General features: G+C 48.3%; 1 protein-coding gene across 2 annotated transcripts; it reads right to left on the reverse strand.

Moving 5' to 3' along the window:
• jph2 (junctophilin 2) lies at nt 1-27,592 on the reverse strand. 2 transcript variants are annotated; one of them, XM_018749142.2, is made up of 6 exons: nt 26,362-27,592; nt 21,759-22,572; nt 10,419-10,537; nt 6,251-7,362; nt 4,101-4,196; nt 1-2,250 (listed from the first exon to the last, which is right to left on the reverse strand). In XM_018749142.2, exons 1-5 carry the CDS (start codon nt 26,738-26,740, stop codon nt 4,116-4,118), a joined length of 2,505 nt encoding a protein of 834 aa, XP_018604658.2. In that variant the 5' UTR covers nt 26,741-27,592; the 3' UTR covers nt 1-2,250; nt 4,101-4,115. The 2 variants fall into 2 exon arrangements, with proteins under 2 accessions (XP_018604658.2, XP_018604657.2); XM_018749141.2 differs by having other exon boundaries at nt 1-2,298; nt 26,362-27,591.
• Nucleotides 27,593-27,797: the final 205 nt, after the last annotated feature.

The raw sequence follows: 27,797 nt of genomic DNA on the forward strand, positions 1-27,797 counted from the left end.
TATTAACGGATATACAGATACACGGGGGCTCAAAAACCTAAACGATTTTGGTTAAAATGATCAGAATGTTGAGTTCGTTCAAAGAGCAGCTCAGTGAATTATAATCAATTATAATAATCAAGCGGAGCTGGAATAAAAATGAGTTCAGTGAGCGGGTCACCAATACCAGGTTCAGCTGCTCTACAGAACAAGTTAAACGTTTTTCAAAAATATACCCATGGCATAAAGAACCATGCAACTTATTTGTATTTTGAGAGGCTACGTTGAGCTCATCTACACTGGCACCACACATCGATGAGAACACACACTTCAGCCCTTGCTTGGAGAGCATCTGTGCGTCCGATTCCCACACTCTTCCTTTATTGCTTGGAAACACGTTCAGGAGCTCATGGCTGAATGAGGTGAGTTGGGCAACGACGGCGGTGGATGGGGGTGGGTAGGGGAATACTTTGTAAACGCCACATTCCTTTGGCACCAATAAGAACTGAGGCAGAACACGTGATCAGAGCGCCTTCTACTCTCTAATGTAAGACCTGGAGTTCCATGAACGCCAACTACTCATCCCTTCTTCTCGCAAGGTAATCTGGGGCTTCTAGAGGGGCGACACGAAGCGGCCTGGACTCAACAACACACTCACACGAATGCAAACGCTACGGTAGTGTTCTCGATGAAAAGATACACACTTGAAAAAGGTACAAAAATGCACGCTACAAAAGTGCACACATGCATATAAAGTCCGGGAAGAAAACCGGTGCGGGTTTACGGCACGACCAGTTCTCCTTTTACGTGCAGCGCTTTTAAACTACACATGCTTGATTTTTGCTCTCCAAAACAGGCACTAACTGCAGTCTATCCGCCATGGGATCCTCACCTACCGGTACTATGGTAACAGTACAAAACCCATTTGTTGATGCAACTCTACTGAGAAAAATCAGGTAATACGGCACAGCTCCTTCACAGGTGTATTTCTACGTGCAAAAGACATCTTTCCTCTTATGTTTGTCTTCTTACTGCTGCCAGCGACCTCAGTAGGAACGAGGGAGACGCTACAAGGTTGCCTTGTTTCTGTGGTACAAGGCGCCTGGAGGGTCAGGAGGATGGCTCGCTCAGGCCTTAGGGTTAGGGGTCAGTGTGAACCCTAACCCTAAACCCTAATGCTCTGCTCATCATCACAACACGCCACACCTATAACCTACGACCAAACGGCTCTTCGCGATTCCATGAGCTCTCAAGCGGAGCGGTACCAAGACAAACGTTCCCTGGAAAGGAAGGGAGTACAACTAGAACTTGGAGCGCGGTGACTACACCCTCTCACCGTACCCCCATCGCCACTCGGAGGGATGTTCAACCGGACGGCAGACCTCGCGCGACCCTGATTGCGGGGTCCGTGGAAGGGCCCGCGATTTTTTTCCTTACTTTGCCACCTTACGGATCTCTTTCCCTCTCCAGCCAGACAGCTGGCGTGTCAGAGAGATCATCGAGACGACTTGACGACACCACATCACCGTGCGCATTCCTGATGTGCTAACAGAGCATTTCACTTCCCTCAAACACTCACCTTAGTGACAAAAAATAGAAATGCCAAATAATACACTGTAGCATCTACTGGGTGCTTTGTGAAAAATGACATCACATCGCATGTATGTCTAAATATTCTGTTTCTATGTCAATTAAGCAACTACTAAATGCAACTCCAGCTCAAAAAAGATACGAGAAGAATTTTTATTTCTTCTTTTGTATTATTTTTCTTGCCTTTCATTTCACTGTTGCATTGCCAGGGTACGCAGAGGATACTACCGCAGTTCCGTCGACGGTTATTATTTGCACACTGGCAATTTGTATTGCGGAACTGGCGGCGTTTCGCGAAGCAAGCGGAACTGCACTTTTCACTTTTCGCACGTCCGGTTCCTCTGTGTGGCGAAACAACCGTTCTGAAGGTGAAGGAGGTGAAATTCACCTGGTTCAGAGGAACGGTCCGCACGCGACTTGACGCATTCGCTCTCTGCGCTGGGGCACAACGTTTTCGGCACCGAACTCCTTCCGCTTAGGACTCCACCCGTCACTCCCTCACGTTCTCACGGACCAACATGTCACTCGTACCCTTCGCCATCACCATGACCAGCAGAGAATTCGTCGTTCAAGTGTCTCAGCTTCACGGAGCCTCAATATGTCACTGTGGTGGCCGAGTCTACGGTCAGGATGTCCGCGTCCATAGACGGTCTTGGCTTCCTGGTGTTTTCATACTTCTTGCTGGAAAAAGAGGTCATTTGTCTCTGACAGCTGTGACAGGTGATTTTTCTATTAAAAAAAAAGGAACAATGTCAAAACAAGACAAAAACCAAGCTTTTCTGCATACTGCAACATGCAGGAAGAAAGTCAACTGTAAACGCTTGGAAAAAATCACATCTTTTAGCACGGTAATTTAACAATACACTGGAAAAGTAAAATATAGTTTATATATTTGTATTTTTTCAAAGGGGGGCATGGTGGCGCAGCGGGTTGGACCAGGTCCTGCTCTCTGGGGGGTCTGGGGTTCAAGTCCCGCTTGGGGTGCCTTGTGACAGACTGGTGTCCCGTCCTGGGTGTGTCCCCTCCCCCTCCAGCCTTACGCCCTGAGTTGCCAGGTTAGGCTCTGGCTCTGGCTCCCCACGACCCCAAATAGGACAAGCGGTTCAGAAAGTGTGTGTGTGTGTGTTTTTTCATTAGCTGATTTCGAACGCCCTATGGTGCTATCAGATTTTCAGAACACCTTCTTTTACGTTTACATTTATTTACTTAGCAGACACTTTTCTCCAAAGCGACTTCCACTCACCTCTATGTAGTGTTACCAGCCCACACAGCTTATTCACCAAGGTGACTTACACTGCTAGATACACTACTTACACTGGGTCACTCATCCATACATCAGTGGAACACACTCTCTCTCTCTGGCACTCACTCACTACAGGTGAACCTAAACAGCATTTCTTTGGGCTGTGGGAGGAAACCAGAGCACCCGGAGGAAACCCATGCAGACACAGGGAGAACATGCAAACTCTAGACAGACTGCGCGGGGATCGAACCCATGTTCTCTCGCACCACCCAGGCGCTGTGAGACAGCAGCGCTCCTCGGTGCTGCTTTTAAAACTCATATTGACCTTCAGCTCAAAATCCACAGCAAACAAACCTCACCTGCTTGCTACATTTATTGCACAAACACACACATATATATTTACAGTTATTCATTTAGCTGATGATTTTCTCCAACGCAGCTTACAATATTAAGGTTACAATTATTTACCTATTCATACAAATGGATCATTTTTTACTGGAGTGATTTAGGGTAAGTACTTTACTCAAGGGCCCTATAGCTAGAGATCAAACCTGTAACCTCTGGATGCAAAGGCAGCAACTCTAACCACTACACCATATATGTCGACTCAGTATGCATAACAGGTACAGACTTCATGTTTTTATTAATTTATCTGATGCTTTTCTCCAAAGCACCTTGCAGTGTTGACCTGCTCACAACTATTTACCCTTTTACACAGCTGGGTAGTTTTACCAGAGTAAGTACCTTGCTCAAGGGTGCTACAGTTGAAGGTGGGATTCAAACCTGTGACCAATGGGTCTAAAGGGAGCACCCCTAACCCCTACAGTACCAGCTGCCCCTTTTCGCATTTGCCCTCATGTGTTACATTAGTATCACCAGCAATTATGAGTTCTGAAAATCAGTTTGTTTGTTGATTTTCTGAACAAACGATCAGGGGGGGGCGCGGTGGTACGGTGGCACGGTGGCGCAGTGGGTTGGACCGGGTCCTGCTCTCCGGTGGGTCTGGGTTTCGAGTCCTGCTTGGGATGTCTTGCAATGGACTGGTGTCCTGTCCTGGGTGTGTCCCCTCCCCCTCCGGCCTTACACCCTGTGTTGCCAGGTTAGGCTCCGGCTCCCTGTGACCCTGTATGGGACAGGGGTGTGTGTGTGTGTGTGTGTGTGTGTGTGTGTGTGTGTGTGTGTGTGCGCGCGTGTGCAAACGATGAGAGAATATTTGCTGAAGACGGGGAACTGAAAAACGCATCCCTGAGGTGAGAATACATACAGCACTTGTCGAGCTCACGCTTACCTGGGTTTCACTTCTTCATGACAGGATGTGAACGAAGAGAATGGCGAGACCGATGTTCAGCAGTATTACCATGCAGATCATCACTGTGTTCGGTCCCTGAAACAGAAGCAGGGAAGCAGCGTTAATGCTTAATATCGACAGCCTCACAGCACCTGAGCCGCACAGCTGGCTGCAGGTTCGAATCCGCAGGACAGAGTGCATGTAAAGAGGCAATGGAGAAGCTCTCCTTTACCATGAAAACGATGTCTGCTGCGAGTCGGATTTACCTCGAGGACGTTTACCCTGACGGAACGGAGTGCGGATAATGCTCAGAACTGGGCCTTTCAGCAGCACCGCTCTTTTTCCTTGTTCCGTTTTGACGCTGGGGGCGCAATGGCACAGCGAGTTTGACCAGGTCCTGGTCTGGGGTTCGAGTCCCGCTTGGGGTGCCTTGCGATGGACTGGCGTCCCATCCAGGATGCGTTCCCTCCGCCTCCAGCCTGGCGCCCTGTGTTGCCGGATTTGGCTCCGGTTCGCCACGATCCCACTTGGGACAAGTGGTTTCAGCCAGTGTGTGTTTTGAAGCTTTCCTTTACATTTAATGATATTTGCACCATATTTCAAGCTTCAGGGCACCGGTGACTCTCTGTGCTGCTCGTGTCCGGCACGTCACGTTACAGAAGCTGTTGGCCTTTGTGCCTGCGGTCAGGGGCACGTTTCGGAGAACGCAAGTCGCCCACGTGGCCTGGGCTGCACTGAGACTTTGGAGCACTAGTGGGAGGTACTGAGCTGCCAAACACCGTGACACACACACACACACACACACACACACACACACAGCGGCCCTCACTGTGACACTCGGAAATGAATGCATAGGCATTGAATGGGAACCTGTGGACATGCTGTTTTTATTTTCAGTTACTTTAGTTTTGAGTTTGATGGAGCTGGAAGTTAATAGACATATTAAAAAAAGTCTTGCAGAGAATTTTTCATTTCTTATTATTTCATACAGTATAATAAAATATAATAATATAATAAATTACTTTCTTTATTATATTTATTATAGCATTGTCCAAGATTTTTACAAAACCTAAACGGTGAATAAATCTTGGGATGTGTGTGTTATTAACCTTTTGCTGACCTGGACTTAGCGGTAAACAGGACTTACGAAAAATTATAAAGAGAATTTCAGTCCTAATTTTTTCATATGTGGAAAATATTAATTTTTTAAGCATTTACCCATGAGAGGCTCACACTTGTTAGATGACACACGCAGTGTGAGCACTGCACTCAAGTAGTGTGCACTGATGACTTTAGATATAAGAGCTTAACAGGTCCATCATAATGTAACACACAACGTAACGATGTAACACACCAGACATACAGTCCACACACAGTACACACACTGCAGGGGGCCAGTGGAAATTCTCTTTGTTTAGCTTCGGAATCAAGAGGGTCCACCCTTCCCAGAGTGTGCGGATCCACATTTAGAAGAACCGTGAAGGTATCAGGATGGGAACATGAACGCACACTAGCGGCAGGATGTTTACCGCGGCTGAAGGCAGGAAGGGAGGTGAGACTGGGGGAGAAATGATTAATGTGTTACTAGTGGCAAGTGTGTAGAGAGAAGATGGAGGAGGAGGACCTTTCGCCACTCAGGGAAAATGGCATCGTCACCAGCAAAAGCTCTTATCTCTGGTGTAAGAGTCATTCATTCAGTATCTGTAACTGGTAAGTCCAGTGCTGGGTCATGGCAGTCTGGAGTCTATCCCAGAGGCACAAGGCTTTGCAGGGCAGGGTACACCCTGATCGGGATGCCAGCCCATCGCAGAGTAACCACACACATTCACAAACGACGGGTACTTTAGAATCTTTGATCCCCCTGATACACAAGTCTTTCGACTGTGGGAGGAAACCAGAGCAATTCCATATGAACACGAGGACAACATGCAAACTCCACGCGGACTGACCGGGGATCAAATGTACATCTGATCACACACTCCAGGTGCTGTGAGGCACCCGCTCCATCCTCTGTGCCACTGTGTTGCTGATGTAAGCGACTATCCCAAGAAACCATACATCATGACATTTTTATCTGAGAGCCACGTGTTGTCTTAAGGTCGGGGGTTGGCTTAAATGACAGTGTGCAGACATGAACACATGAGACTCACCTCTTGAAGCTCTAACAAGTCCTTCATCTCAGTGGAAGCCTTGACCATGGCTTTGGCCCGGGCATCAGCTTTGGTATCTGTCCTGGAAAGTGGTTTAGGAGTAGGTTTTGCCACAGTCTTAAGGTCCGGCTTAGTCAGCTGCTTAAGCTCTGGCTTGGGCTCTGATTTAGGCTCAGGCTTGAGCTCAGGTTTAGCCAAATGCTTAGGTTCAAGCTTGGGTTCCATTTTAGCCAAAGGCTTAGGCTCTGGCTTAGGCTCTGGCTTAGGCTCTGGCTTAGGCTCAGGCTTTAACTCAGCCTTAGCTACTGACTTAGGTTCTGGCTTTGGAGCACTTTTTGGCAGTGCAGTGGGCTCAGGTTTTGAGGATGGCTTCATCTCTTCCGTAGCGGTTGTCTTCCGCTCCTCCCTTGCTTCAGGATTCTGCTCTGGCTTGTTCTCTGTGGCCGAAGGCAGGCATTCATGCAAGGATTCCCTCATCTCCATCTCTGCTCTTTGTCTGAGCTCTACCTTGGGTTCAGGGGTAAGGGATCTGGAGGGCACCTTGAAAACCGGAGCATGGTCCTCCTCATCCGTTGAGTAGACCTGGCTGTTCCTCGCTGTAGGGCCGGTTTGAGCATCGCCATCCCTAGGCTCCGAGTCTGTCTTCTCTAGCGGCTTGATTTCCAGGTCACTGCCCTGCTCGGCCCTGCTACTCTGTCGGCTTGGGGTCCGAGAGATACCACGGCTGTCATCAGCAGGTGGGAGAAGTGCCGCGGAAGAGCAGGGTGTAGAAGGCCGGCTGCTCGGCCGACTGTTGGGGCGACTGCTCCCTCGGCTGCCGCCGCCGCGGCTCGACTTGTCTCCATTCCAGACGCCGGGGCTCAGGAGATGGGGATCCTCCTTGCTGCTGGTTTGCCTGGAACGCCTGAACTCTGGAGGGGTGGCAGGGCCAGGGGATGGTGTGCGGGCTGGGGTGGAGTTTGTGCCCAAGTTGTCCATCTCTTGCATCTGGGGGCTCTCAGGGGGTGTCGGAGAACGTTCCTCTGCTAACAAAGGCTCATGTATAGCAATCTCCGTGTTCTCACTGGCTTCCGCACTCTCCGGGAGCTGTCTCTTCTTCAGGTACTCAGGTCCTGCAGCAAGTGTTCAGGAACATGTGTCAGTGGTGCTCGCATGACACGCTGCGTAGCTCTACAATTTGGACTAAATCAGTCCTTAGCTGAACAATCACAAATATAAACCTGAATACGCAAACACAATATCTAGCGCAAAGTTCTTGACAATACAAAGGTAAGGATCCATTTAATTATTATTCGCTATTAATAATATACTGTAGCTCCGGTGATATTTGTCCCACAACAAGAAGAAATGTGTCATGTAAGGAAGCAGTGAGTTTAGAGGTTAGAGCAGCTCCCATTGGAACCAAAGGTTGTAGGTTAGAATCCTAGCTCTGGCTGCAGTACCCTTGAGCAAGGTACTGACCCTGAATTACTCTGGTAAAATCACCCTTGTGTGTAAGCAGTTGCTTTGGAGAAAAGTGTTGAATGAAGGAATGCTTTGTGATTCAGTTTACAGGCCACTCTATAATCTCAAGCAACTCTTTGAGAAATTAAAAGCAGGGCTGTTGCACATGACATCATTTTCATACTTTGTGCAGCATTTTGGATGTAATTGAGGATATCTATACAGTGTCGCCAACAAGCTAACGGATGTTTTTTGAACTTTGACATGACGAAGAGCGAGCCGCAGAAAACGATGTCCTGGTCATGGTCAAGTACCTGTTGAGCTTTAAGGTCGATCTGAACATGAACAGCTAAGATATGAGTACGGTCTGGCTGATCCATGTCTTGGCCTGACCATGTAGTGAGAAGAGCGCTGAAACTCAGAGCTGGACTGCTCACTCGGGAGTTAAAGTATTTTTTTGTTTTATGGCCTTTATTCATTCAGCTGATGCCTTTCACGAAGACAGCTTGAAGCGGTCAACCAGCTACAAAGATTAACCCCTTTACTAGGGAATTTTATGGCACAGCAGGTTTGGCAGGGTCCTGCTCTCTGTTGAGTCTGGGGTTCAAGTCCTGCTTGGGCTGCCTTGCAATGGACTGGCATCCCGCCCTGGGTGTGTCCCCTCCCCCTCCAGCCCTGCGCCCTGTGTTGCTGGATTAGGCTCCGGTTCACCGTGACTCCGCTTGGGACAAGCAGTTTCAGCCTGTGTGTGTGTGTGTGTGTGTGTGTGTGTGTACTTTACTCAAGGGTACTATAGCCATGGGTGACTTTTGAAACAGCAGCCTCAAAAACCCAAGGCAGAACTTCTAACCACAACACTATCAGTTGCCCCTTGGTTGCATCTTTCAAATGTGATCTCTGGTCTTTTTAAAGAACTATAGTAAAATCTTGAAAGTTACTGTTCTTTTGCTACTTATATGTTTTTGAAATTGTGAATTAACATATCCGTTCAATGTCAAGGAGACAGAAATGCACAAAACTTACTCCACGCATGAACTTTTTTTTTTTAAACTCTACAAGGCGCCACCACCGCTTTTCAAACGCAGCCAAGGTGGCAGAAGGAGAGTGCAGTGAGAGGAACCCACGCTTAGTATTTAGAGCGACGGCTCTTCTGCCGCAGTTAATTCCCAGGAAGCAGCACCTGCCCCTGGACCCTTTAATTACAGCGATTCAGAAATGTTCACTCCTTTATATTTGTGACCTTATTAGGAAGAAGAGAGAGTGGCGGCCTGGAGGAGAGGGAAGGAGTCTATATTTACAGCAGGTGCCGCTCTGTCTGCCTGTAACACACACTCATCTCAGCCTTCTTACCTCTCCCTGCAACACACAGTGTGAAGGACAAAGATCTTGGGGGGAAAATAGTATAGGTAGAGTCCAGAAAGAAACCTCCCACTTTGATAACTCAGTCACACTTTGCTGCCGCACAACAGCTTTTCAAAAACGAACCCAAATATTACTATCATTCAAACAGGGGAAGCGAACGACCATGGTGGCTCATGGTTCTGCAGCTGCTGTACGTGGTCGATGATACAGTATGATGTGGCAGAATATGAGAATTGAATCCGGAGGCAAAAACACAAATCCACAGCTATTTTATCAATTCTGTTACACACTACATACACTTTATATTTGGAGTGCTTAGTGACTGCAGGCATGGGGGGTGCAGTGCGGTGCGGTGGCGGTGCGGTGGCGCAGCGGGTTTGACCGGGTCTTGCTCTGTGGCGGGTCTGGGGGTCGAATCCTGCTGGGGGTGCCTTGGCTTGTGACGGACTGGCGTCCCACCCTGAGTGCGTCCCCTCCCCTCCAGCCCTACGCCCTGTGTTGCCGGGTTAGGCTCTAGCTTGCTGTGACCCCACTTGGGACCAGTGGTTTCAGACTGTGTGTGTGACTGCAGGCAGTCTGCAGGGCAAAACATTCAGTTATTCACACCGATGTGAATACAAGGGAATAAATTACATGTCATGCTGATCTCAAATAAAACAGATCTTTAAAGTGGCCATGAACTAAATGACTGTATCTTAACATCAGATTAGCAAGCAAATCAATTTTATTTCAGTCCAGTTCTGTATTTGTATGCTGTATCACACTCTGGGAGTTGCAGAAAATTAATTTTCTTATACTTGTATACTTTGTACGCTGACAATGACGGGGAACTGAATTCATTTAATTGTTAATATCAACGAAGATGTACAAAGCTCTGAACAATAGGGCATGTATGGCTGCCATGAGAAGTAAGAATGAAAAGAAAGCAAAGCGACAATAAACACAGGAACTGCTGCCGAAGAGCTCAGAAGACATGATGGTTCCTGAAAACCGCGCACAACTGGGAATGAGCATTAGTTTCCAGCAAGTGTGCTCAAACTTTTGACCGGTGCCACACATCACAACACAAATCTTCTGAGACCAGTTTACTCGGCTTTGTTCCTCCTGGGGTCCACCTGAGCGTATAGTGACGCACGCAGGTCAGGACCGGTGCACCACACGCTTCTCGGAACCCCTGATCTGGGCTGATTCTATCGTCTGCATAATTTAACGTAATTATTGTTTTGTTCTCAATGCTGTTATTCAGAGAGTGTTGAAGGTTTCAGTACCATGAGGCTGTGCTGAATCCGGTGTCCTCCGTGTGTTGAACACGGTATTACTGCGGATTTGCCATAGTGGTGGAGTGGTGATCCAACAAGCTCACCTGGCTGGTAGAAGGAGGGTGACAGCTCCCTGGCCACCGCCCTGGCGATGTCAGATTCGTTGTTGGAGGCCTTGGCTGCCTGTTCAGCGGCTTCAGCTTTGGCCTTCGCGTGGGCTGTTCTGGAAGGCAGCAGCACCTGGTTATCACTCCAAGTTTCCACGCACTTAATGCCCCATTCATTCAAGTTCTCATTTTAACACCTGTTAACACTAACAGTGTAGTGGTTAGCGCTCCCTCCTTTAGCCCCCAAAGGTCACAGGTTTGAATCCCACCTCCAGCTGTAGTACCCTTGAGCAAGGTACTTACCCTCAATTGCTCCAGTAAAATTACCCAGCTGTATAAACAGGTAAATAGTTGTAGGTAGATTAACAACGTAAGTAATTTGGGAGAAAAGCATCAGCTAAACTAATAAATTAATGTAAAATGTTACAAAAACACATCATTTTTATCACTAACACATTCATCTGAAAAAAGCTGCACAAATTTCAGTATAAAACGTGACGCCATTGCGTGAATAGAAAGGTATAAACATGAATAAAAAGGTAAAAATCCTTTTGATATGAAAAAAATCTGATATGTAAAATGTAAAATTCTGCAAGTCTAGAATGATCTGACGAGCAAGCCTGCACACCAGCGCATACACCGAATCGCTAAATACGCATCAGTTAAGGTCATGGAAGGTAAAGACCCACGTTAACGGAACGAGCGATGCGTCAGCCCAAAACTTGACTGTACAAAGACGGGCCGCTCCGTCTCAGCTCAGCAACAGCTCTAAGTCCGGGCAGAATCCAAGGACAATATTTACTCTGCCAGCATTCCTACGAACTAATCCATCTGAATCAAGCTAGAGGGACACACCGCGCCTGGAACTCCGAGCGCCACGCCGAAGTTGTTGTGCTAAGAGACGTTCTGTGTCTGCTTATTTTTACACCGAACGCCTGCTCTGTCTCCTGAATGTCGTGAACATTCATAAAAGCACTGATCAAAAGTAGATGCCGAGCTGCCACTGAACATTTAACAACCACACACACACACACACACACACACACACACACACACACACACACACCACCTGTCCCATACAGGGTCACAGGGAGCCGGAGCTTAACCCGGCAACGCAGGGCGTAAGGCTGGAGGGGGCGGGGACACACCCAGGACGGGACGCCAGTCCATCACAAGGCACCCCAAGCAGGGACTCGAACCCCAGACCCACCAGAAAGCAGGATGAGGGCCAACCCACTGCGCCACCACGCAGAGGGAAACCAGACGTTAAAGCGTACAGACACGAAATGTTTCAGTTAATATGCTTCCTGAGCAACACTTAAGGCTACGAACATACTGGCTGAACAGCATGGATGGCCGGAAGGAGCTGGGGACATTCTCCATGAGGGGACATCATCTCTTTCTCTCACTTCAACCTCGAGTTCAAGTGGTTTTTATTGTCATTCCTCTACGTAGCTTGTATACAGTGGAACGAAATGTCGTTTCTCCGGAGACCATGGTGCAACACAGAACAGGAGTAGAGGACAATAAATACAGAGGACAAAGAAAAAAAAAACAGGGTCCAATTCACCTAGGCGACCGGTAACAGTCGTACTGTACTACTTTTTTACTTTAAAATCAATCAGAAAGTGCACTTACCAAGAACAATGTAGAGGGGTTCGGGAAGACGCTAACTGGACAGACATCTTTGGGGTAGCGATAGGGGACACAGGGCAGCCTGGTATTGTGTCACCAGCACGGTAAATAGTGGCTCGCGTGAACGCTCATCATCCGAGTGTTGGACATTTGCCCACCATTACATGTTATGAACTTTTCTGGGCATATTGTGATTTTCAGCTCAATCTAGAAAGTAAACTAAGCACTAACCTGTATTCAAACATCCCACAAAGGAGTCAGATCAGTATAAGCATAATATTTTTCTTATGACTTAACAGTTGAATAAAAACAAGCTTAATAATACAGGACTACACTTGTTTCTGCACATTCTGGAACAAATGCCAACTACAGAAGCCAAAACTTTGTAACGGTAATAACAATAACTATAGCGGCAGTAGAAAGAGCCAAAAAGCCACTGAAATGAATGTTATGAAATATGTAACACAAATGCTAAATAAGGGAATGTTTATTTGTGAAAGGAAGTCTGCTGTTAGCTAGGTTTCCCAGCATGCCATGAGATCACTCTAATAGTCAGTAAATCCCTTTCAAAGAGTTTAAAAACATCTAGAGATTGCACTGGTTGCTTTATAATCCGACAAGCCGTCATTTGGAGCACATTTAGAACTGGTGACAAAAAAGCCAGGGTTAAAACTCGAGGATGATCCTTTGTTACGCGTCATTCTCGTTGTCATGACAACGCAGACAGCAATCTACATACATTCGCCAAACTCAGCCTGCTGCCATGACCAGAATCCCTCCATCGTGGGACTTCCCAACATTCTTGTCCTCTTCCTTTCGAGAGACACTTTTGCACGTCTCCACATGTCAGGACGCGGTGCCTCTTTGTGGACCTCGCTGTAACAAACTCCCATCTGATCCCTTGGATGGAAAAAGTACACTTTGGGGAGACACAGAAAGCCAAATTTTGGAAACTCCAATAGACTTCTGTCACAAAAAATAATATTGCGGATATGCCACTGATATTCCCTCACGTTGAAAGCAGGAGCAAATGTGTTTGTTGGGTCGTGTGGCTCTATATTCTTAGCACAAATGGACATCCTCTCCCGCTGTCAAAACGGAACAGAAATAAATTATACTTTTATCACCCGAACCCTGACACAGGTTTGGCGGTGTCTCATTACCAAAGCCTGGCTGTAAAAACTCCTGTGATTCTCAGGTATATTTGCTATTTTTACAATTGGAAGGGGCTCTTGCGAACTATCTTTAGGTGTTCTATTAATAGAACAAGCTATAAAGGCCAAAGTATCATTCCCTATGACATGGCAGCCCTATCCAACATGTTTCTGCTCAGTAAAAAATTTTTTTTCGATAACACTCTTACACGCACATTGACTGAAACTGCTTGACCCAAGCAGGGTCACGGTGAAGCGGAGCCTAACCCAGCTACATAGAGCGCAAGGCTGGAGGGGGAGGGGACACACCCAGGATGGGACATCAGTTCATCGCAAGGTACCCCAAGTGGGACTCGAACCCCAGACCCACCAGAGAGCAGGACCCGGCCAAACCCGCTGCGCCACCGTGCCCCCCTGCACTCTTATGTATGACAGTATAATTTGCATAGTTAGTTATAATTTGGCTATTTTTATTTGTCCCGTACTTGAAAAGCTCTGAAGTGCTCTGCTTAAACGTGGAATGATCGTGAATGACAATGGAACGACTCTTTCCCTCAGCGAAAAATACTGTGAATACTGCATTTCAACATTGTTCGAGAGTAAGGATGCAGGGAGAGCTGGGCGGGGCTATGTGCAGTAGCTCCGCCCACATGTCATCATTGCCCCTCCCTTTTCATTGTCTCTGTGCTGTCTGCCCCTGTGGATAAAAATAAGTACCCTGGAGATGTGAGGGGCAGGGTTCAGCAGCGCCAAAATTACAGCAGCGTGCTGGGAGGAGCTGTACTCACTGGGATTACTGCAGGAATACCTGGCATACTGTAACGGTACACCGATCCTGAAATAACTGCACCCACTTGAGGAGCATGAGGGCCAGGCGCTTCCCTGTGGGACAGTTAGAGCCCCCCTGCACTCCCCACTGGGCACAACAGCTGTACACCTGGCCGCCCGGAGGCACTGGTGCCCCGTTCAAGGGCTGCCACGTGTGCCCAGGTGCCTCAAGGCACAGGTCAGTGGTATCATAATAATATAGGCCACTGGGGCGGGCTGGAGACAGGCAGTCCTGTGGTCCCCAACAGCTGACAGTGCCATATGGCTCTCTTGTGGACAGGGAGGTACTTCCACACTACTGGCACAGGCTGTTTTCAGAAACGAGAGCCTGTGTTTTTTCCCCATTTACCTGTCATGACAGCAGCTGCTCAGAGAAATAAGCCTATTACAAGAAACAGGCCTATTACCATTAAGGGAAAAACTGATTAGTTCCTTCTAAGGCTATTTACTCATGGCCATCCATCACTCCGGTTTGTTATTAAATTCAATCCTGTAATGTTTTAATACGCACTCATTTACAGGTTTTGTTCAGGACACAATCAGTTTTGATATGGTCATATGCGAACTGAAGGTGTGCCCAGACTACTCTTCTGTGTGAGCATTCAGTCTTACATCTGTAGTGTGTGGAAACACGTGTGGTGTTAGGTCACCGAAATAAATGCACAGGTGCACACCTGAGTGCTCCTCAAAATAGTTTCAAAACGCACTGCTAGACTGATGCCACTGTAAAAGGAGTACCAACGCTGGTTCACAATTATGTATTTTCTCCAAAGCGACTTACAATAATTAACAGCTGGGTAATTCTAGGGGAGCAATTTTCGAGCAAGTGCGTTGTTCGGATGTGTAACAGTTGGAGGTTGGACTTGACCCTACAACACTTGGACCCAAAGGAAGCAGTTCCAGCCACTACACCACCAGCTGCACCATTGTTAAAGTGATCCAGTCTTTAAGTGGTCATGGCAAATGGTTCGCTACCTATGCGGCCATGTGCTGCATCTCGGCACACCTCAGGTTCTCCCTTCGGAGGTTCACAGTTGGATCATGGGAAAAATCGTGATGGTTCATCGTAGCACATGTTTTGGAGGGGTGTGGTTTACGCACCGGGTTTTTCTTTCGTCTTCCAAACGACACACACATTGTCAGAAACCACTTGTCCTGAGTGGAGTCGCGGCGAACCGGAGCCTGACCCGGCAACACAGGGCGTAAGTCTGGAGGGGGAGGGGACACACCTTGGATGGGGCACCAGTCCATTCCAAGCAGGACTCGAACCCAAGACCCGCTAGAGAGCGGAACCCGGCCAAACCCGCCGTGCCACCACGCCCCCCTCTTCCCAGCTCCCTTTGGAAAATGAGAAACATACGCGACTTTGCTCTGGTTGACACTGTTATGGATGCTCACAAAGGCAGCCCATGTGGCGCTGTAGCCGGGCAGCAGGAGGCGGGGCCCATGACAGATGGCACTTCCCGTGGACTACCTGCAGCAGCACTGGGATGTCAGTGAATCAGGCTGCTCCCCCGGCCAACCGTCAGCAGGCTGTCTGGGGTCGCGTGTTCTGTAGTGGCCGCTCTCTATTGATTTACTTCAAACAGACTTGCAGAACAGCCTGGTATTTTGGGCCATGACCTAAAAACCCCATGGTCTCAAGGCCTTCAGAAGAGCCTGACACAAACCTCTGCGTATTTATGAAAGTGGGCAGGCGAAACGAAAAAGTGGGTTGGGCAAACAAATGGCCCAGTTGCTTTATATATTGTTTGTGATTTTCAGAGGAGCCACCGTGACCACAAAGTGTTGCAGTGTCTCCTCTCTGCTTTGACCGCGTGTCTCTGTGAACCTTGGCTCATTTTGTCCCTTCTGGCTTTTGTCACTCTGCACTTGAGATCGAACGCGACAAGACGTTACCAGTCATTGTAGCCTTCAAGGCTGGAATTATGCAGTCCCTGTTTTGTTTCATTGCAGACACTACAGCAGGAGTGTGCGCCGAACCCCCCGTGGCACAACCGACCCCCATCGTTCATTTGGTTGACCCACCAACGCCTTGGTCAGACTCGCTCGAGAGTGCCTGCTTTTAATCTGCCAGCTTGGACGTCACTGTTATCACCCGCTCTGTACTGAAGCCAGAGGTCTCACTTACTGGTATGTTTCTGGAAGAGTAGATCTAGGTGTTCAGATCGGGTATGAACATTATGCTCCATCACGCAGTTAGCCAGGCTCACGCGGCAAAGAAAAGGCGAATGGCTTCTACGAAAGGCCTATAACAGAACGTCCCTCCCCGAGAACTTGATCACAACTGCATGTGTGAACTTAACTGCACATCAGCTTGTTTGATTGATGTGCGCGCGTGCGTACGTGTGCGTGTCCGCGTGTGTGTATCGGGTGCACTGCGCTTACAATGGATGCACATCAAAGGTTAATTCTCATCTTTGAAGATCATTAATAAGCACCAACACCACTGAGATGCCCAAAAGTGGAACACCTTGCTGGGTGGAGAAAGCCTGCTGTGACAAAGAGATGCCTGGTCACCGATGGCCTTTAGAAGGACTGAGTTCAGCCATAGGATCGACCAACCCCCAACCAACAGCACCTCCGCATGTGGCTTGGAGCATCTTTCAACAGCGGGATCAAAAGCTGAACAAAGGTGTTTGGGACTGGACTGACGAAGGCATCTAAGGTACGGAAAACGGCACACTGGACATCTTTGACGACGTAATCTTCAAGTTATGGATCGGTGAAGTAGATCCTGATCCAGGAGCTCAGTCGGGTGCGTTTCTAGGAGCCACAGTCCAAGCTTGATGAGACACGACATGGATCTAAAGACAGCACAAGTGGAAAATCAAAGTCCACGTTATTTGAACCCAATCGATTCTGTTGACGGCATTTATTATGCCAGGTTGGTGGTGTTCGCGCAAAATGAACAAGTCCAAAAATACCGCGGCACCTAGGTGTTGTACATGCCTCTACTGCTATCTCATCCCAATCCTCTAAGAGGTCTGCAATGTTTATATTTATATCCGCAAGAGAATCTGACACCCCTGCTGACGCAAGGCTTATGTGTATCTTACTAGTCAGGATTAAACCCGAAAGGAGTGCTTCCCCAACAACGTATAACTCATATTTTAGTACCCATACGTTCACCTTAGTAACCAAGAGGGCTTCGGAGCTCTGCCTAAACGTGCTGGGAAAGGCGTAGTGACCATTGCAAACTCTGCGTATACAAATAGCTCCTCTGTCTCATGACACTTTGCAAATCCCCTAGATATGATTCTGTTATCGGGATGGTTTTCGGAGCAACTGGAGCCTCATTAAAAACCTTTCAGTGAGATAGGAAGCCCGCGGTCGAAAGTAGCTGGCAAGGCTGCATGTGTTAAAGGACGATCGCAAGCTGCGGCGAACGCGAGATGCGACCCCGGCGCTCGGGGTAGCTGTGGAAAGCAGAAAGAAAGGCCAATGTGTGGGGCTCCTGGCGGGAGAGAGGGAGACTTCAGCTGTTGCATTCTCGTGCGATTGTGGCGCAGCGGCCCCGCGCCTCTCCTTATTTAGTCAGACACCGGGCCTGTGTGCGTCATTTGCACCCAGCGTGGTAGCCTCCAAGGAGTCTCTCATTGCAGCTGTGGCCCAGGAGCGATCTGAGTCCTGAATGCCAAGAGGCCTCTGGATGAACGCAGGCCTCCGTTCTCAATGGACACTGCTGTATTTATACCGCTTGACTTCATAACAATGGCGGGTTTCCCGGTAGGACGGGTACCCCTCTGCCCTTCACAGGAATGTCTCGCATCTGCCTTCGTCATGGTCAGCGGCCCAGGAGTGTGCCGTCAGTAGCCGTCGTCACCCGAACCATTCATTTCTTTGACGGTTCCTTCCCACCATCTGCTCTTATAGTTCACTTCTATTTTATTTCTACAGTGTCTATTGGCGGGAGGCGCAGCGGGTTTGGCCGGGTCCTGCTCTCTGGTGGGTCTGGGGTTCGAGTCCCGCTGGGGGTGCCTTGTGATGGACTGGCGTACCGTCCTGGGCGTGTCCCTTCCCTCTCCAGCCTTGCGCCCTGTGTTGGCGGGTGAGGCTCCGGTTCGCCGCGACCCCCGCTTAGGACAAGGGGTTTCAGACAATGTGTGTGTGTCTATCGGAAAGGTTTAAGTCAAATTATTTATTTGTGTACCTTTTGGTCCCTTGAAATGATTTAAAGCCAGCGCCAGGAGAGCACCATACAGATGATGCGTTACTGGAACCACTGATGTGCAGTATCTTACACTGGGTGAGTGTCAATGTGCCAGGGCCAAAGCACTTGGTGGCACAGAGGGTTGGAAGCGGTGGGCAAAGCAGAGCTTGACGGTTCGCCACTGTGAAGCCCCTCCAGGCACAACGGTTACATCACGAAAGGCACCTTGATGTCGCCTGCGGCCGAGCAGCCTGCTCGTGGAATGGAAACATACTGCGTCTGCCAGGCTGCTGCGATTAAACCTGACAGTGAAGTTATCCCGCTACCGTCGGTCAGTCTTGTACAGGGACTCACTCAGCCAACAATCTATGATAGGCTGGGAAATGATGACACACTTTACAGACAGAAGTATTTTTCCAAGTCTGAACAGGTGCACCGCATGCATTATTTAATTTATAATTTTAGGCCTCGCTTCGCTTGAGCATGCGAGTTGGGGGTACCTACTTTAAAGGATAAACGAATTTAACATGCCAGAATACGTCAAAGTATAAGTATAATCCCATCTTTTTTACCGTTATTGCCTTTACTAAAAATGGGGATATGCCATTCTTGGAGGCCATACGTCTTTTCACTTACGGAGTGCCTTATGCGGGGGGCGCGGTGGTGCAGTGGCTTGGACCAGGTCCTGCTCTCTGGTGGGTGAGGGGTTCGAGTCCCGCTTGGGGTGCCTTGTGACAGACTGGCGTCCTGTCCTGGGTGTGTCCCCTCCCCCTCCGGCCTTACGCCCTGTGTTGCCGGGTTAGGCTCTGGCTCCCCGCAACCCCGAATGGGACAAGTGGTTCAGAAAGTGTGTGTGTGTGTGTGTGTGTGTGTGGGGGAGTGCTTTATGCTCCCATTTCCCATCAAGACTGAATACGCTTTTATCAAAGCTTTTCAGCAATAGGTCTTTTTGACATCACAAGGAATCAATAACATTTCTACTCAGGTCACAAGCAAGTAAGGATTTTTCATTGAATCCGCTGACCTCTATCCTTTGCGCGCACTGTTTGAAGCCATGTACTGGCCAGCTGAGTTCCGTGAAATACGCAAGCCCTCGCTGTATGTTCCACCGCGAGCGCCCGGAGAGCCCTAATAAACTCCAGTCTCCATGCTTTCTCTGCACATCCAGATGTAAACAGGCTCCTGGATATTCCTTATGACTATTAATGGAATGCTCAGGAGTCAGCCTGTCTGCACGAACGATATAAGAGGATTTTGGACCTGCGAACCAGTAGTTTCCATGGTGCAATATTTATGTTCCCAGCCATCCGGGAGAGGTTCTGCGGTTTGTCATTAGTGTTACAAGCATTTACTCTCACAAACGCTGCGTTAGCTTCGGGTGCTGTAGCTTTTATGAGTGCTCCCCTCCTTGTAGGGAGATGCAAGCGTAAATGGACTGCTGGTAAGCGTTATGGGTAGAGCACCTCCCATCTGGGATGCTGGTATAAAGCTGAGTCAGACCACGGTACAGTACACAGAAAGGCATTACTGCTCTGTGAGGACAACCTGCAGGAGCTAAGGCTCAAGCCTCTACAGCGAGGAAAAATCACTCCATACCACAAAAGGCAGTCTGAGGGGAGGAAAAAAGCTTCTAGGGAAGATTTCAGGGGCTGCATGAAAACTGAACCTCACAAATGCTTTTGCAGAACGTTCTAGAAACTGTTGCCTCGCAGATCTCTTCTGGCCAGCGACACTGTCTTCTTTACACATAAACAGTGTCATAACATGACCTAAATAAACATGTCCATATCGGTGTTGATAAAATCACTGCTGCAGTCACACAGGACAGCGAATAATTTTAAAATCTTTTCTGTAACTCAGTGGAAATTGCTAGGAAAAACAACCTTTACTGTAAGTTTCATAACTCATCAATGTTATGAAATACCTCCGAAAATCCAGCTATTCACAGACAAACAAACAAACAAAATCACCTGGAGCAGCATGTCCCACTAAAGTTATAGCTACAGTAGAAGGTGTACTAAAAAGATGAACTAACAATCTCAGTTGGGCCATTTAGTGTTGTAAAGTGAAGTGCTGGAATTCATCGCTGCTGTAAACACAGGGTTATTAAGTTATGAGTAAATTGACACCGTTAATAACCGACTTCACATTTTAGAGTGCTTGCTGCCACCCTTGGAGTCCCTTTATGTTGAAGCCAGCACCATTGTGCTAATAAGCAGAACACAATTAGGTTTGTGCATTTCTCCAAATTTTTCACATCAAGTGAGATAGCAGGGAGTTATATTCTAATCTTGTTATTTTCTTGTATTTTTCATTTTTTTCTGACTCCCAAACAAACTTCCCAAGAAGATATAATGTTGTAAGCATACAATAAAAAATAACAATCCATCCATGCATCAGTCAATTCATCCATCCATCTGTCCATCCATCCATCATTAATACACTTGTCTAGTGCAGGGTCATCCACCAGTCCACTTCAGGGTAAGCACACACACATTCACACCAAGGGACATTTAGAATCATGAGTTCACCTGAAACACATGTCTTAGGACTGTGGAAGGCAACCGGAGTGCTCGGAAGAAACACACGCACGAACACAGGAAGAACAAGCAAATGCCACAAAAACTGAGCCAAATCTGAGCCGACATCTGAACCCATAGCCCACGTGCTAAGGTTGCAGCGCTACAGGCTACACCACTGTGGCACCCTTGAATGATATAGAGCAGGTAAATGAAACCATCACACAATGTTGCGGTGGAAGACAGGAACCTACCTGACCAATGGCTTTTGCATAGAACCTCATATAATTTTTTCCTAAAAGTAAAACCAATGCACATCTGGACAACAGAAGCACTCTGAACTCTCAGCTGCTACTGTCCGGTGCAGCTCGGGAGCTAACATATGAGACTTTCTAGCTGGGGCTGTAAGTCAAGAGAAGAAAGAGATAAGTGGGGGAAATTGTACCAGGGGTTTTTTTTTTGTCTGAGGGAATGTGAACACGGAAACACTTAGGAAGTAATATGCAGAAACAACTATGCCTAAAGACCTTGACAAACAGCGTGAGTAGTTGGATGGCCATTACGGCGGAACACATCCGTCTTTTTAACTGCAAACCGTAACGGTGTCCCAGTGCAGCGGTTAAAGGGATCTGCTCAAGCCCTTTCTTCTCCATGGTTTCCTTTGTCACCACTGGCCCACAAGTCACCAGGACAACAAGCAACCTCATCTGCCAGCCAGTTCCCACTCAAGCAAGCCGTTCTTTTGAGCTCTCACCCTTTCTCATCACCTCTCGCACAGCGACTACCTTGTCCCAGCACTATTAGTCCTGTAGTCTCACTGTGCAAACTTGCAGATGGACACCGATATTTATCAGTGGAGGAGAATGTGATTTATTCTGCTTGACATTTTTGGAGTGGCTCTGTGGTGAAGCAGATCTTTGTTCCAAGATTTTACCAGTCTGCCACCATTCTGTCTTCTATTGGCACTACACGGTAAAGAGGGACTCAAATGTCAACAGCACTCGGACACAGAGCATAAAACACAGATGCGATCAACCAGTGTCCCCACCTGGATGCTGCAATTTCTGCCTTCTGCTTGGCGATGGCGGCTGCCCTCTGGGCTCCTTCCACACTACGTTCCACCTTCTGCCTGATCTTGGTGCCCTTGATCTGGATGACCCTCTTCTTCATGGCCTTCACCAGCATGTTGTTCATATACTTGCCCTCCTCCTTCCCGCCCTCGGCGAAGGTGGTGCGGCCATAGCCGTGTCTCTGGTTGTCTAGCCATTCGCCCTCATACTTGAGGCCGCTGGAACGTTCACTGATGCCGTAGCCAGAACGCTTGTCATTCTTCCACTCGCCCATATAGACCTCGGTGGTAGTGGCATCAATGTCAGCCTCCACGGGTGGGAATTCCTCGCCGGCTTCACTCTCCTCGCCCATGCTGATGGTGGAGTTGGCATCACTGGCAGCAGAACTGAGGGCGGAATCGCTTCGCAGGAAACTGATCTTGCTCTTCTGGCTGGAGATGGATGTGCGTGACTCTGACTTCCTCAGCTTTCCCAGCAAGGAGCCCCGACGAAACAGCCCCTTCTTCTTGGGTTTAGCCACCTCTGGATCCACATGCAAGGTGAGGGCGAAGCCTCCGCGGGAGGGCCCCGCGGGTGTAGGGGTGTTCACCGTTGTTTCCTGGCCAGCAGCATTAGTGGTTGTGATGACTGGGACATCTTGCTGCAGCAGGGTGCCGTTACTGTGCTCACTGCGCAGGGAGGTCAGAGAGGTGCGTAGAGGGGAGCGCACCACTGCTGCCATACCGTATGGCACACTCTGACGGACGCCATAGCCGTGCCGCATGCCACCGGAGAACTGACCCTGGAAAGTGCCTAGAGAGACACGGCAGAGCAGCAAACATCTACATGAGCATAAGTAACATTATAACATGACATACAGAAGGCATGATCGCTTTATTAATGCTGTCTGGAGAATAAGCGGGGTGTCAAACTGGAAGAGTTGGCTTGATGAAGCAGCTTGAATTAAAGACGTTAGATCAACATCAGGAGATGTAAAGTGGACCAGGGAAATGAGACAACACACTAAAGGCTTTCAAGTCTGGATGTGGTTTGAGTGTCAAAAGTCAGGGCAAATTAAAAATAATATTGAAGCTTATGCCATACAGAGATGGATATGAAATATTCTGCATGTTAGTCATTAATTTCGCTTCTCTTTCAAGAAACTTATAATGGTAGGTTTTCGTGAGAAGCATGTACCAAAACATATATACGTGTGTACATACATGAACACGTGTATAAAGCTAAGCTGCAGCTGACATCTGCATTGTCTGTTCCTCAGATTTATACTGTATTTGTAACGTATTAATTCACAAATTATTTGAACACACTTGCTTTTGCCTGCAAATGTGTGAGCAAAAAAAGATACAAAATCACTGAAATCTCTCTAGGATACCATTCGATATATTTCTCACTATAGGTTAGGTTACGCATACTCTAAGTTATACGTCTAAAAGACGAGAAAGTGAGAAAAACTGTTGAAATTGAATGTACTCACGTCACTATTTACATAGGTACTTAATGTGAAGCAGCAACATTTGATGTAGTGACCTATTTCATCTATGTATTTATTCAAATGAACAAAAATAGAGAAAATCAGTTACTGCCTGACCTAGTAACAGAAATAACATCAATCGCATCAAATATTTAAACGCATCATATGCTGAAGGATTTGGCAAAAGATGATTAAGTAAAGTCATTCAGTCAGCAGAGCATGTGTTTGAGAAGATTTATAGTAAACATGGTAAATACTCTGAGACCAATGGAGCTGTACATAACTGAATTGACCCAAGTGTCCACACTAGGATGGAGAGCTCACCAAGTGCTGTAGAGCTGTATCCCGTAGCTGTGATCATTTAACCAGACTATTTAAGTGATCCTAAAGAGCTTTATACATTTCTCTACATTTAAATCCTTTACCGTCTGAAAAGTTGCCAAATTCCGCCTCCTTGGTACAGTAACTATAAATGTGAATAACTACTCTAATGACAGATTTATGGTGGAATTAGCTGTAATTTCAAGAAATCTATTTGCTTCACCTAAAAGATATGCAGAACAATAAAATGCACTGTCATATGAAGAACCATAACAAATTCCAATAATTTATATAACCAAAGTCAACACTTATTGCACCAATACAGACTATTACCAGCTGAGTTCAGTCCGGCTCAATGGCGAATAAATACAGCGATTAAGCGCTGAACACGACCGTTACAAACCTTAAGCAACCATGGGCTACTGTGTCAGGTTCTCTGAGCCTCCAAAACTCAGAGGCCAGATTACTGTGGAGGCAGACACATGTTCAAGTCCCGTCATCGCCGGGAGACAGTCGGGGCCAAAAGGACACAGCCTGTACTATTATTACTTTCAGACACACGATGCTTCACCCCCTCGATCAGCACTGTCACAAATCTGATGACTCAGCCGCTGGAAACACTAAAGGCAGTGCTGAATACATGCAGAAGCAGGACCGCACTATTGTCACCCGCTCGCAACAGCTCTGTTTCGGTCAAGATGCACAAAATACCTCGGGGAGGAAATCCTAATAAACAGATATGTGTGGAACTATTTTATATTTACTGCATATGTTTATATGTAGGGGGGTGCGGTGGTGCAGCGGGTTTGGCCTGTGCCTGCTCTCTGGTGAGTCTGGGGTTCAAGTCCCGCTTGGGGTGCCTTGTGGTGGACTGGAGTCCCGTCCTGGGTGTGTCCCCTCCAGCCTTACGCCCTGCGTTGCCGGGTTAGGCTCTGGCTTGCCACCACCCCGCTTGGGACAAGCGGCTTCAGTCTGTGTTTGTGTTTATATGTATGTATATATATTTTCTTGGTAGCAAAGTTGGGTCTTCCTCTGTTGATCTTTAATGTCTGCATCTGACAGCACTGTAAAAATCGTAAAATCATGCGACTGTCCACTGCTATACGTTGCCACTGGTAAACCTGCTGGGGTAAAGGAACTGCATGTCATTCCCTGGTCTGTGGTGCAACTCAAATCATCAAATGCACACACACACACACACACACACACACATCTTCTGAACCGCTTGTCCCATACGGGGTCACGGGGAGCCGGAGCCTACCCGGCAACACAGGGCGTAAGGCCGGAGGGGGAGGGGACACACCCAGGATGGGACGCCAGTCTGTCGCAAGGCACCCCAAGCGGGACTCGAACCCCAGACCCACTGGAGAGCAGGACCCGGTCCAACCCACTGCGCCACCGCACCCCCCTCATCAAATGCATCTAATGAAAAAACAGCGGCGACCACAAACTCCAATGCACCTACCTCTGCATGATCTCTGGCAACATTTCTAACCTTCTGGTGCCTTGATCAGGCTTAGGAAATTCCAGTGTGAAGCATCCAAATGGGAAATAGGATCCGATCTCTCCGAGGGCTTTCCCAACACACATTCTTTGAAGCATTTCGTTACAGCTGGCTCACTATTTCTGTTTTATTTACTGAGATCATCATACGCACCATAAGAAGAAAGCAGTCAGCACCTTCTCCTCTGGCAAAGAATGTCAGGCTCACTCTCTAGTAGGTAATGATCTTTTTGTCAGTTCAGATGAATTATATCAGGTGGGCTCAGTGTTATTATGTTTGTCATCCACAATAACTGTAAGAGCAGAGAGACATCATTTATCTTTTTCCCCTTAATGGGATCATGGAATCGCCCAGATACGTGATTAATCAGCTAATCACGGATTATAGTAAAGTCTTATTTAAGCCTACCTTAATGTAGACTTGAAAGATGTGCTGTATACCAATCTAGTTTCAATTCTGAGCCCAGTATTTACAGCTCCACAAATGAAAGAAGATCTTTCACACTTAACACCTCCGATTTGCCTGCCTCAGCCACTTCTCCCTGGCGAGCCTTCCCTAGCAATGGGCTGGAGACCAAGGGCCATCTGTGGCAACGCATAGGGTTCCATCATTTACCGCTTCTCGCCTAAGTCACTTCTTTTATTTAAAGGAATCAGCTGTGAATTTGTTCTCCCTTGACGTGTGGGACTGTGCTGGGAAAGACACCATATGTCCCCAAGTGAAATGCTAAAGGCATTGCTCCAAAACAGTAACACGGCTTCACCTGAGAGGTAAATCAACATTCGGGTGAAAACCATGTCACCTAATTTGCATGTCTTCATGAACGCTGCTTTCAGGAAAACGGTAAGTCATCTGTGGTATCTTTCCTCCTCATGAACATGGACATTTGAATACCGTAGAGTATTCACAGTCCAAGATGAATAAGGTGTTTCCTCATCCGGGAAGTTAATGAGTTGGGCTCCATTTCCATTTCAGGACCCAGAACCAGTGAGAACTTGTGACAACCAGTGTCACGAAATATTTCACTCTTTGAAGACTCCTTGGGGATAGGTGGTCGGTGGTCAGTATTGACAAGCACGCAAGGACAGACCGTTTCGGAGCGATGCCACGGACTGCTCATGTGAACAATCTGCTGTCCATTAAGACAAGTACAGTAGGACGCACAAGACAAAAAGAAGAGTTAATTCGATGACTTTGAGTACGCACATTGGAGCATGCACCTTATCGGTTGCCTGCGGTCTGCCGGCTAAACCATGCAAGCGTGTGAAAAACGTGATCTTCTCACCGCCATCCGCATAGGTCTCCGTGCCATAGCCGTCCTGCAGGCCGTTGTTCCACGTGCCCTCGAACCTGGCGCCGCTGCCCTGGCTCCGGCGCGTGCCGTACCTGCCCTTGAAGCCGTGGGTCCACTCTCCTTTGTAGACCCAGCGTCCCTTAGTCTCCACGCCCAGACCGTGGCGCTTGCCCTGAGACCAGTAGCCCTCGTAGGTGTTCCCACTGGGCCAGGTGTACACTCCGACCACTTCGAAGCCATAGTTCCAGGAGCCCGAGAACTCGCCCTGGCCCTTGGGTCCCGTGCAGATACCGTGCCCGTGCGCCTTACCGCCCTCCCAGCCGCCGCAGTACGCGCCCCCGTCGTCGAACTCGAACCGACCCCCGCTCATCGTGACCGAACCCAACCAAACCCAACCCAACCGGGAAGCTGAACTGAACCCAAGAGTGACCCGAAAGGTCCGAGAAGAGCAAAGATCAAGTCTTCTCTTCTGTGCCAAGAACTTGAACGATTTCTTTCCAGATTATTTCACTCGCGTGCTCAGGCTCGTTCCCGCGCGTCTCCCCTCGCAGCGCATTTTAAGCGTTCAGTTCGCGCATCTGCGGCAAGATCCGGCGCTCAGAGCCCGCAGACGCGCGATCCGCGCCGCATCGGTTCGATTCTCTGCCGACCCGCTCACTTCCCGAGTTGGTCGAGAACTTGTTCAGTCCGGGACGTCGCGCGCCGCGCCGCCTCGCTCTGCTGTCACTGCGTTCGCACAGCGCGCACAACACACACTTCCCTGTGCTCTTCTCTTCTCTTTTCCCCGATCACATGTTGAACGCGCTCGCAGGTGGAGCTGCCGGGGTCTCCGATGTTAAAGACGAAGGCTGCGAGGAGCCCCTGTCCCCTGTCCTCCGTGTCCCCCGCGCTCCGCTCCGCTCCCCGCCCGGACCGCCGCAAGTGTCCTAACAACGGACCTAACAAGGCTATCGGACACGCGCGCGCTTCCAAAAATACGGTCCAATCCTCACTCTGCCACTTTCAAATAGCCCCGTCGAAGCTCTAGTCGCGGTGGGGCTGGGCGTGGGTGTGTGTCCATTTCAGCGTGGAACCGTCACGAGTGTGCTCAAGGTGACCAACAGAGAGTGAGACGGGACAATATGAACTCTGTGAGGATTAATTAATCCTGTGGAAGGATATTTGCATCTGAAAAGTCCAACCAGGTTCGCTGTAACTAAGAATCATGTACAATTGAATTTATTATTTTGTCTTTTCCCAGGTCTAAGCAGAAACAATAGTGTCGGAGGACACGGACACCTGAGCTCAAGTCGCTGATGGGTCCCTGATGTTGTACTTTTGAGGAGGATGCATAAAATGTACAGTATCGCTCCAGTGTAACATTCCAGCATTTAAACGGGGATAATTCGGGGTTTCGCTGAGGGCGTCGTCGAATAATTGGACAAGAC

Source organism: Scleropages formosus, chromosome 19 (genome assembly GCF_900964775.1).
Source record: "Scleropages formosus chromosome 19, fSclFor1.1, whole genome shotgun sequence".
NCBI lineage: Eukaryota > Metazoa > Chordata > Actinopteri > Osteoglossiformes > Osteoglossidae > Scleropages > Scleropages formosus.

Bases quoted from the DNA above. Each gene is read 5' to 3' on its own strand.
- jph2 (XM_018749142.2), bottom strand. From the start codon at position 26,740: ATGAGCGGGGGTCGGTTCGAGTTCGACGACGGGGGCGCGTACTGCGGC. The intron at 22,573-26,361 runs GTGAGAAGATCA...GTGTCTCTCTAG, and splicing joins GGAGACCTATGCGGATGGCG to GCACTTTCCAGGGTCAGTTC. The intron at 4,197-6,250 runs GTGAGTCTCATG...CTTCTGTTTCAG, and splicing joins ACTTGTTAGAGCTTCAAGAG to GGACCGAACACAGTGATGAT.